At 40.2% G+C, this 10,906-nt stretch overlaps 1 protein-coding gene across 2 annotated transcripts; it reads right to left on the minus strand.

Annotated features, from left to right (window-relative positions):
* Positions 1 to 570: 570 nt before the first annotated feature.
* LOC114664897 (uncharacterized) lies at positions 571 to 7,827 on the minus strand. Of its 2 annotated transcripts, none has more exons than XM_028819210.2 (2): positions 7,633 to 7,827; positions 571 to 1,954 (listed from the first exon to the last, which is right to left on the minus strand). In XM_028819210.2, exon 2 carries the CDS (start codon positions 1,917 to 1,919, stop codon positions 1,296 to 1,298), a length of 624 nt encoding a protein of 207 aa, XP_028675043.1. In that variant the 5' UTR covers positions 1,920 to 1,954; positions 7,633 to 7,827; the 3' UTR covers positions 571 to 1,295. The 2 variants fall into 2 exon arrangements, with proteins under 2 accessions (XP_028675043.1, XP_051783477.1); XM_051927517.1 differs by having other exon boundaries at positions 571 to 1,948; positions 7,629 to 7,827.
* Between the last annotated feature and the right edge of the window lie 3,079 nt (positions 7,828 to 10,906).

The raw sequence follows: 10,906 nt of genomic DNA on the forward strand, positions 1-10,906 counted from the left end.
TTACTATTTTCTCTCTTCTTGTCTTTTTGTCTTTTTAACTCTTATTCCTCACACCGAGTCGATTGTACCTTCAATTTCGTTGTTCCTTTGTAAAAGTGACAATGACAATAAAGATATATCTATCTATCTATCTTATTCATTAATACACTTGATTTATTAAAAGGCACATCTCTAAACCTTCCTGCTTTGAGCCTATTGAATAGACCCTTACCTTTTGGGCCTCCATCTTACTTCTGAAACAACTGCTCTGACATTGGGTCAGGCCGACTATGTGAAGAATCGTCTGGATGAGACATCAGACTTTGCACAAGTAGTGTTAGGTAGACTTTATCACAGCACAGCAGGATGGTTCCCTTTTTTTGTCCAGAAGCTTATTGTTTAAAATGCCTACAGCCCATCACTGCAAGCTTTCTCACCTCCATTATATGCTCTCTGGAATCAGTATATAGAGTGTATGAAAAAGGGCGTGACCCCTACCTGATTTCCTTAAGTATTGATCATTTTTGACACTGAGAGATTTCAGGTCTTCAACCAAAACCATCTATTATACCAGAGTAAATAGGTAAACAGTTTCTGTTAACACCTTATGTCATTTATTGAAAGAATAAAGGCATGCAACACCAGCAGCTGGGCTGTGAAAAAGTAATTGCCCCTTTACACTAAGCTGGCTGTGCTGCCTTCAGTTACAAGGACTTTGTCAGACTTTCACATCGCTATGGAGGAACTTTAGCCTTCTCTTCCTTTCTTTTCATTCAAAAACACAGGTAGGCCTTTAATCATAAGAAGCTATTTTCTGGTCCTGCCACAGCACGTCTATTACAGACAGTTCTGCGCTTTCACTTGGCCCATCCAAAAGTTTTGTTTTTTCTCCTCTTTTTGGTCTGTCTGGTGTGGATTTGCTTTTTTGTACAGGATCATCGTCTTACTGCATCACCTTAATCTGCTTCAGCTCATGGACAAATGAACAGACACTCCCCTTAAGAATTTCTCCTGCATGCAGATCAGCCTTCATGGTTCCTTCAATTATATGGTGAGTCCAGAGACAGAAAAGCATCCCCATACCATTACACTACCATTCCCATGTTTTATTGTAGTCATGATGTTCTTACTATACATATAACGCTGTTAAGTTGTATTAGTTTAAGCCGCATGCAATGAGACACACTTTTGTCTCATCTGTCCATGGAATATTCCTCCAAGAGGCTTAGGGATCACCCAGGTCCTTCCTGGCGAAAGAGACACAAGCACTTAGAGTATGTTCCTGTTGGTCAGCAGTAGTTTCTGCCTAGTACTTTCTAATGTAGCCCACTTTTGTCCTGTCTGTTATTGATTATGGAATCATGAACATTGTCCTTTGCAGAGGCAAGAGAAGGCTGCAATTCCTTGGAATTTGTGACTTCCTGGATGAATTTATGCTGTACACTCGTGCTGATTTTGGAAGGCCGGCCACTCCTGGGAAGATTTACTACTGTTCCAAGTTTTTTCCATTTGGAGATTATGGCTCTCACCGTGGTTCGGTGTAGTCCCAGAGCCTTAGAGGTGGCTTTGTAGCCCTTTCCAGACTGATAGGTAGCAACAACTTGTTTTCTGATCTCTACGGGAATTTCCTTTGATCGGGCCCTTAGGCGTTTGTTGAATGCTTGGGCTGGCAACTCAACTCTGACAGACTCTGAATGAAGGTCACCTTCATTCACACTGTATATCACCTCATGCTTCTCCATGTCAATGCTGAAAGGCATCTCCTCAGGCTCCTCTTTGATGATCACCGATTCCACTTCATAATCCTCGTCTTTAATGCTGAGACTCTCCTCTTCAAGCTGGATAGCATCCCATTCAATATCCTCCTCCTCCTTAATAATTACTGTCATGTTCTCCATGGGATTCATGTCAGCCGGCCATGTCTCCTTGGTCAGATTCATCTAGATGTTACAGGAAATAATAGTTTTTTCTTTCTCTGAAGAAAAGAATAAAAAAGAGATTAAAGTCTACCAGGATTGCACCAAAATCTACTTAGTTAAGGATTAAATCAAGACGGTCAGTTTACAGAAACAGCACCATAAAATGATGACAGCAGCTCCCCATACACCATGTTAAATGACTAGTGAAGGTGATGGGGGCTAGACGGAGACCACCTTCACAAACCTGTCCAAAAGTACTTACTATGTAGCACCTTCTGTGATGTTTCAAATTAAAGCTCTACTATGACAGGCACCCAAATCACATATATTTTGCATTGTATTAATGGCAGGAGTCCCCATGGACTATGATGTTTGCTGACGACATTGTGATCTGTAGCAAGAGTAGGGAGCAGGTTGAGGAGACATTGCATAGGTGGAGATATGCTCTAGAGAGGAGATGAATGAAGGTCAGTAGGAACAAGACAGAATACATGTGTGTGAATGAGAGGGAGGTCAGTGGAATGATGAGGATATAGGGAGTAGAGTTGGAGAAGGCGGATGAGTTTAAATACTTGGGATCAACAGTACAGAGTAATGGAGATTGTAGATGAGAGGTGAAGAAGAGAGTGTAGGCAGGGTGGAATGGGTGGAGAAGAGTGTCAGATGTGATTTGTGACAGACGGATATCAGCAAGAGTGAAAGGGAAGGTCTACAGGACGGCAGTGAGATCAGCTATGTTATATGGGTTGGAGACGGTGGCACTGACCAGAAAGCAAGAGACAGAGCTGGTGGTGGCAGAGTTAAATATGCTAAGATTTGCATTGGGTGTGACGAGGATGGACAGGATTAGAAATGAGGACATTAGAGGGTTAGCTCAAGTAGGACGGTTGGGAGACAAAGTCAGAGAGGCGAGATTGCGTTGGTTTGGACATGTGCAGAGGAGAGATGCTGGGTATATTGGGAGAAGGATGCTAAGGATAGAGGTGCCAGAAAAGAGGAAAAGAGGAAGGCCTAAGAGGAGGTTTATGGATGTGGTGAGAAAGGACATGCAGGTGATGGATGTAACAGAACAAGATGCAGAGGACAGAAAGATATGGAAGAAGATGATCTACTGTGGTGACCCCTAAACTCTAGTACAGGCAAAATAATTATAATAATTTAACACACATTACTGTCAATTTAAGATGTGGCAATCCATGTCTATTTCATGTGTGATCAGCAAGCACTAGTATGTGGTGCTTTCCAGATTAAAACTAAAATATACAGCTGATCAGTACAGTAAAATTAAAACAGAAAATTCAGTGCTGACAGACATCCGGAGAAGCTTGGAATTAAACCTCACAAATTTAATAGAAGAACAATTACAAGGAGTATTATTTGTGCTTTGCCAAAGCTGATTGATATAGACAAATGGAAATAAATGCAACACTCGTTAGACTGGAATTTTGACATTCATTGCTGAAATAATCATAAACAAATTAGAATAATTGGAAATAAAACAGAACAATACCAAAAAACAGTAAAACAATACCAAAGATGGACATGGATAAGAGTCATTTTGCAGTTCATCAGTATCTTGAGTGATGGCCACCGATTGACAGCCTCTGGCAAACACAGTTAAAGTATCCAAAGTTGTGGATGCTCTCCCATTCTCACTTACCAAGCTGCTGAACATCTGCAGTGTTCTGATGGCAGTTTACATAACTTAAAAAACACAGGCATGTAAGTAGGCCTCAGTACCACAAAGTAAGCCAGGCCCTCAAACTCGAGGGGAAGTCTTGCAGTCTGCACAGTTAATCCAGCCCAAGGGAGAAGGGAACCATACATACATCTAGCCATGTTAACAGAACAGTCCTTATTATAATAAAGTGCAATCAACAAAATATTCAAGAAGAATAGGTTATCTCAAAGAGGCTACTCAGAAAAAATAACTAAATCCAAAGTCAGAAACCAAAAAGCAAAAGCCCTAAATGAACAGAAAATCCAAAAAATCTGAAAAAATTTAAAAAGAAAATCCAAGAAAGGGAGACAAACAACACAAGCAGGAGAGACAATGCCTTAGCATAGAAATTTATATAAGGCACATAAAGGTACACTGGAAGACCCAATTTGCACAGAGGGAAAGGGGCAGAGGGAAATCTACAAGTAATACAAAACACACAAGCAAAAAGATGACAGCAATTGGCGCATTTAAGAATTAATTATGCTATAAATATGGTGGCGGTTCATTGTTGTGGTATCCCAAGGTTTGAAAAAGTTCAAAAATCTTTACCCTTATCACAAGAGTAATTGCGGTCATGTGACATGCCTTCCATGCCACATAAACAAAAGAACAGAATGAAACAGAATAAAAAATAAAGTTTGTGAAAACAAATGAAAATCATTAGAAACCTCCAAAAAAGTTAGTGTGTCCTGATAAAAGACAAACACATAAAACCCATGCAAAAATGTGGAAATCCTACACTGGAGAGATGAAAGGCACTATATAATAGATAGATAGATAGATAGATAGATAGATAGATAGATAGATAGATAGATAGATAGATAGATAGATAGATAGATAGATAGATAGATAGATAGATAGATAGATAGATAGATAGCATCACTTTCTCCACATTTTGTTATGTTGCAGCCTTATTCCAAAATGGATTAAATTCATTTTTTTCCTAAGAATTCTACACACAACACCCCATAATGACAACATTAAAAAAGTTTGAGATTTTTGCAAATTTATTAAAAATAAAAGAACTGAGAAAGCACATGTACATAAGTATTCACAGCCTTTGCCATGAAGCTCAAAATTGAGCTCAGGTGCATCCTGTTTCCCCTGATCATCCTTGAGATGTTTCTGCAGCTTAATTGGAGTCCACCTGTGGTAAATTCAGTTGATTGGACATGATTTGGAAAGGCACACACCTGTCTATATAAGGTCCCACAGTTGACAGTTCATGTCAGAGCACAAACCAAGCATGAAGTCAAAGGAATTGTCTGTAGACCTCCGAGACAGGATTGTCTCGAGGCACAAATCTGGGGAAGGTTACAGAAACATTTCTGCTGCTTTGAAGGTCCCAATGAGGACAGTGGCCTCCATCATCTGTAAGTGGAAGAAGTTTGAAACCACCAGAACTCTTCCTAGAGCTGGCTGGCCATCTAAACTGAGCGATCGGGGGAGAAGGGCCTTAGTCAGGGAGGTGACCAAGAACCCGATGGTCACTCTGTCAGAGCTCCAGAGGTCCTCTGTGGAGAGAGGAGAGCCTTCCAGAAGGATAACCATCTCTGCAGCAATCCACCAATCAGGCCTGTATGGTAGAGTGGCCAGACGGAAGCCACTCCTTAGTAAAAGGCACATGGCAGCCCGCCTGGAGTTTGCCAAAAGGCACCTGAAGGACTCTCAGACCATGAGAAAGAAAATTCTCTGGTCTGATGAGACAAAGATTGAACTCTTTGGTGTGAATGCCAGGTGTCACGTTTGGAGGAAACCAGGCACAGCTCATCACTAGGCCAATACCTGGTTTTTCAGCGGCAGGGACTGGGAGATAAAGGGAAAGATGACTGCAGCAATGTACAGAGACATCCTGGATGAAAACCTGCTCCAGAGTGCTCTTGACCTCAGACTGGGGCGACAGTTCATCTTTCAGCAGGACAACGACCCTAAGCACACAGCCAAGATATCAAAGGAGTGGCTTCAGGACAACTCTGTGAATGTCCCCGAGTGGCCCAGCCAGAGCCCAGACTTGAATCTGATTGAACATCTCTGGAGAGATCTTAAAATGGCTGTGCACCGACGCTTCCCATCCAACCTGATGGAGCTTGAGAGGTGCTGCAAAGAGGAATGGGTGAAACTGGCCAAGGATAGGTGTGCCAAGCTTGTGGCATCATATTCAAAAAGACTTGAGGCTGTAATTGCTGCCAAAAGGTGCATCGACAAAGTATTGAGCAATGTGTGATTTCTCAGTTTTTTTATTTTTAATAAATTCGCAAAAACCTCAAGTAAACTTTTTTCACGTTGTCATTATGGGGTGTTGTGTGTAGAATTCTGAGGACAAAAATGAATTTAATCCATTTTGGAATAAGGCTGTAACATAACAAAATGTGGAAAAAGTGATGCGCTGTGAATACTTTCCAGATGCACTGTAGATAGATGTACTATATCATTCATAGACAGAGTTAGGTCCATAAATATTTGGATTGTGTTAAAAAAAATGCTTTAGTTGCCTCACATTTTTATGCAATCGTTTTGTTCACCCCACTGAATTTAATTTAAAATTCATTGTGGTAATGTACAGAATCAAAATTATAAAAAAGTTGTCTCTGTCCAAATATGTATGGACCTAACTGTAGATGTACTATATCATACATAGATAGATAGATAGATAGATAGATAGATAGATAGATAGATAGATAGATAGATAGATAGATAGGAATATAAAATGGTGTCATGATGTCCTCACAAAATGAAGAATGTTTACTTTAAAGAATAGCAAAATAAATACAAAAATGCATAAATTAGCAACAACCTGAGAAAAGACCAATGAAATCTTAAAGAAAAAAAGAACAGAGAAGAGCAACAGACTCAAGAATAGAAGACAAATGGGTGAATGGACTGCTTAAATACAGAAGAGGTTCTTGGAACATTTTCATGTCTCAACTTTAGGCTTGTTGACTGCCTGCCAAAATCTGTCAACTTCACAATATATTTGCTGTGTCACAGTGAATATGAAACTGTGCAGAGAAATCAGAAGGGAGTCATGAACTTCATAACAGGTACCTGAAGCTAAGCTAATTCGGGGCTGGCCACGACTTGGCTGGCAGACCATCTACAGTAGGAAAATCTCAGGTTGCTGCTAGGAAAACGTGTTGGGGAGACCAGCAGGGGGTACGCATCCCATGGTCTCTGTGTAAATCCCAATATACCAGTGTAGTGACAGGGCCACTATGATGTGAAAATGGCACCATCCTTCGGATGAGATGTAAAACTGAGATCCTGACACTACGTAGTTGTAAAAGATCCATGGGCATCCTTTGAAAAGTGAAGGGTGTTTCCCCAATGTCCTGGTTAAACTGCCTACCACGACCTGGTCATTCTATCCCCCTAAATTAGGCCCTAATAATCCCCTGTCTCTTTCTAACTGGCCAACTGTCTCTCACCCCTTTCCCACCTAATACTGGCACAAAAATGGCTGCCACTGTATAATGCTGGAGAAGCCTGCGATGCACAGACGCCCTGTTCAGTGATCTTCCTACTTGGAGCCCCATAATGACGTGTTTATGGATGGGTGTTATAAACAGATAGATAACGGTACAGTAGCAGAAATTCCACTTCACTAGGATCCCCCCATTCGACTGACTCGAGCGCCTGCTGTTTAATTCACGAACACTGCTCGGCCGATCGGACACCTGCTCCGTGATGGACAAGATAGGCAGGGAATTGATGTGTTGCCGTGTTGCTTCGCCGCCTTAGTAAACTCGAAGTTTGCAGCGAACCTAGATGAACGTCGACTGCGAGAAACGAAACACAGACACGGCTGCTTTGGGTCTGGGCCCTTTAGAGGATTTAAGGTGTGTCTGCGGGGGTTTCGGGTTACACTACAGCCGAGTAGTACCGACTGCACCAGGGCCAGCGAAGGTTAATGTGGTTCTCAGCTTTGAACCGAATCCAGTGGAGTAAATATAACTGGAAGATCTGGAAAGACCATCTTCTATTAAACTAAGAGCCCAAACTCCAGTCACTTACCCCCTCTGTCTTTTGGTGACGTGCTTCTATTTAATGCCACTTGCACTTCTGACTGACAAAACGAGACCCAGTCCCATCAGGTGACATCGCCAATCTAATTATCGTCTGTAGGCTACTGTCACCAGATTGCACAGGAAAGAATCGAAGCGTGCAACGACTTTAGTGTTTGTCGCTGTTATTACGTCACGAACTTTTAATGTGAAAGAGTCTCGTGCTCGCGCGACCAGCCGCCTTCGGTTTTGGCGCATGCTCAATGCCAAATTCCGCCCTGTCTGCCTTTTATGTGCACGCGCGTTGAATCACCCGCTGCTTCCTCGAGCCCGCGCACCACCGTTCTGCCACTTATTAAAGTTTTCTTTCTGGTTTCTGCTCTGTTTTGATAGTCTCTGTCCGCTATCAAAAACGTTTTCGTTTTTAGAATCGAATAATTATACTGCAATTATAATTAACAACGTGGGAATACCATAATTCTCTAAAAAATAATTTAACCAGCAAATCACATTAATATGACTTGAAAATCGGGAATGAAAGCAAATAGCTATTTTATTATTTTTGTAAAAATGAAATTAAGTATCCGAATTAAATCTTAAGTTTGAATTCTTCTTCCCCCTCCTCTTCATCTTTTCCCACTTCTAAGAGGAGTCGATATGCTGATCAACCTTCTCCAAACAGCTTAGTCCTGCACCTCCTCCCTAGTCAGACCCTTTTCCTTCAGATCTTCTTTTCTTTATCCATCAACCTCAGCTTTGGTCTCCCTTGCCTTTTCTTCCCCTGTACTGCCATTTCCATCTTTCTCTTCATCACATGTCCATGCCATCTCAATCTACTTTCCTGTACTTTCTAAGACTTCTCTCACACTTTTGTTGTACCTCAGATGGTCTCATTTCATATTCTGTCCTTTATGGTAACTCCACACATCCATCTCAACCCTCTCATTTTTGACACTTCTTCTCCTGCTCTCCCTTTACTGCCCATGTCTCAGGTTCAAACATTAAAAACCAGACCACTAACCTTCGTCTTAATTCTTCAATCACACAATACACCTGAGATTTTCTTCCAATTGTTCTATCCACACTGTGCTCTGTGGGTTATCTCTTCATCTAATTTTCCATTCAAGGCTACCACTGATCCTAGATATTTAACTGTATCTACTCTTTCTTCCTGCAGGCCAACTTCTGAATTCTGATCATCATTAAACCTCAGATATTCTGTCTCCTTCTGATTTATCTTAAACCCTCCATCTTTCACAGCCCTTCTCCTTTCTTTCAACTGTTCCTCCTTTGTGGTGCTACACAACACAATGCCAAAAGCAAAAAGCAAGCACCAGGGGGATTTGAAAATTCTGCTGAGGGATATTATACATTAGTAATGTTATGATTTGCTGCTGTGTGGAAGGTAAAAGACATAATGCTCTAACTATCTTTTAATAAGGCAATTGTGCTTTAAAATGGTGTTTATTAATTCCAGTTGCTATTAGAAGAATGGTCCACCCAAAAATGTGTTTTTAAATAACTGTTGTTTTTTTATAACCCTGAGTTGTTTGTAGTGATGGCTGAGAAAAAAAAATCTATGTTGTGTTTTCATGGAGAACACCAATAACAAAATTTCTGATACAGTGGACTTCAATGGAGGCCAATGCTGAGCAACTACAAATAATATTAAAACTCCTATGAAATAATCTAAGAATACTCATGTCCCATAATCTACATATGAGTTATCCAGTTGTATGCTCATAAAATTGAAACACAGGTATTTTTGAATAAAAAAATACTTCTGGAAAGTTAAAGCAGTGCACAAATGTGAGAAGCATTCAGACAAGCTCAAGATTTTGAATTCAAGACAAGGCTCTTGACCAGATGAGGGTAAGATGGGGTTAGGGTGATGTCTGATTCCATTTGAAGCCAATTAACTATTTGATTTTCTCCAGGTATACAGTCATGTTATTTTCATCCTCAACTCTTTTATTTAGCCAGGTTTCTGTTATTGCTATTATAATTATGTACAGCTATAGCACTCTTAAAAATCCAGGCTCTTTAATGGCACTTTACTGGGTTGTGTGGTTCCTCATAGAGCCATTGCTTGACAAAGTGCCATTTCATTCTGGGAAGGGTTCTTTGCATATGAAGTTGGTTCTTCATGCTTTGTAAAACCTCCTAATATGTTGAAAAAAAAAAACAAAATCTTTAGTGTATGGTGGGCTACCTAGCAGGACCTGAACTTGGCCCGTGTTATTGTAAGCAGCAAGAGTCCTTTTAAAATGATGACCCATTGGTATTTCATAGATCTGTTGCCATCTGTTTATGATTATTTACTGTATGGAGCCAGTTAAATAAATAAATAAATAAATAAATACATGGTTCTTTCTGGAACCTTCATGTGGACGGGTCTTTTTAGGACCAAAAATGGTTCTCCTATGGCATCACACTGAAGAACCACTGAGGCACTTTTATTTTGAAGAGTGCACATACACATCCAAGTCACTTGTTTTTAATGTATTACTAGGGGGCTCTGCCCCCGCTTGCTTCACTCGCCAACCCCCGGGAGGGCACTACACGCTAGTAATTGAAAGAAAATTATGTCTCATTTTGCGTTAGAGGTATTCGTTGTGTTATACATTTTTGTTCTGTTTGGTTTTGAAATTAATACACAAATACTTTTTAAACTTACACTTTTACTGTAAAACTTCAGTAAAAACAATTTTTTGAATTAACTTTTCATCAATATCGCATTGAATTTTGATTCCGTCTTTGGACTTTCATCGTGACAGCGCAACGTATAACTGACCGTGAATGAATTTCGTTTTTTTTCTCTATAATAAAAAAAATGACTTTTTCGAATGTTTGTCCCTGTGATTTGTTAATTGTCATAGCAAAAGCTATTCTAACAGGAAACTGTAAACGTTTTAATACGAATGGCATATCAAGATCTCCTTTGGTGTCTAATGTTATCCCCTGAAGATGTACTACATTACCTTTCTTGTCACCTATTAAAATTTTACATGTCAGAATTGTTCGACCAATTTTGAATACAACTAATCTTGTCTTATTGCATAGCCAATCACTCAGACATAAATTACACAATAACATTATGATACATCCTTCTTTCAACAGTAATTTGGCCGATGGAAGACTGGACGGTGTTACTGGTTGTAGATATTCTTCGGGATATTGTAAGTTGATGTTTTCATCTTCCACACCATCACCACCAACTGTTTCAGCATAGTCCATTGGTACACATTTGACCAATTTGCAGCGTAACCGATCGACAGTTTTCA

This window comes from Erpetoichthys calabaricus, chromosome 1 (assembly GCF_900747795.2).
Source record: "Erpetoichthys calabaricus chromosome 1, fErpCal1.3, whole genome shotgun sequence".
In the NCBI taxonomy this organism is placed as follows: domain Eukaryota; kingdom Metazoa; phylum Chordata; class Cladistia; order Polypteriformes; family Polypteridae; genus Erpetoichthys; species Erpetoichthys calabaricus.

Bases quoted from the DNA above. Each gene is read 5' to 3' on its own strand.
- LOC114664897 (XM_028819210.2), bottom strand. From the start codon at position 1,919: ATGAATCTGACCAAGGAGACATGGCCGGCTGACATGAATCCCATGGAG.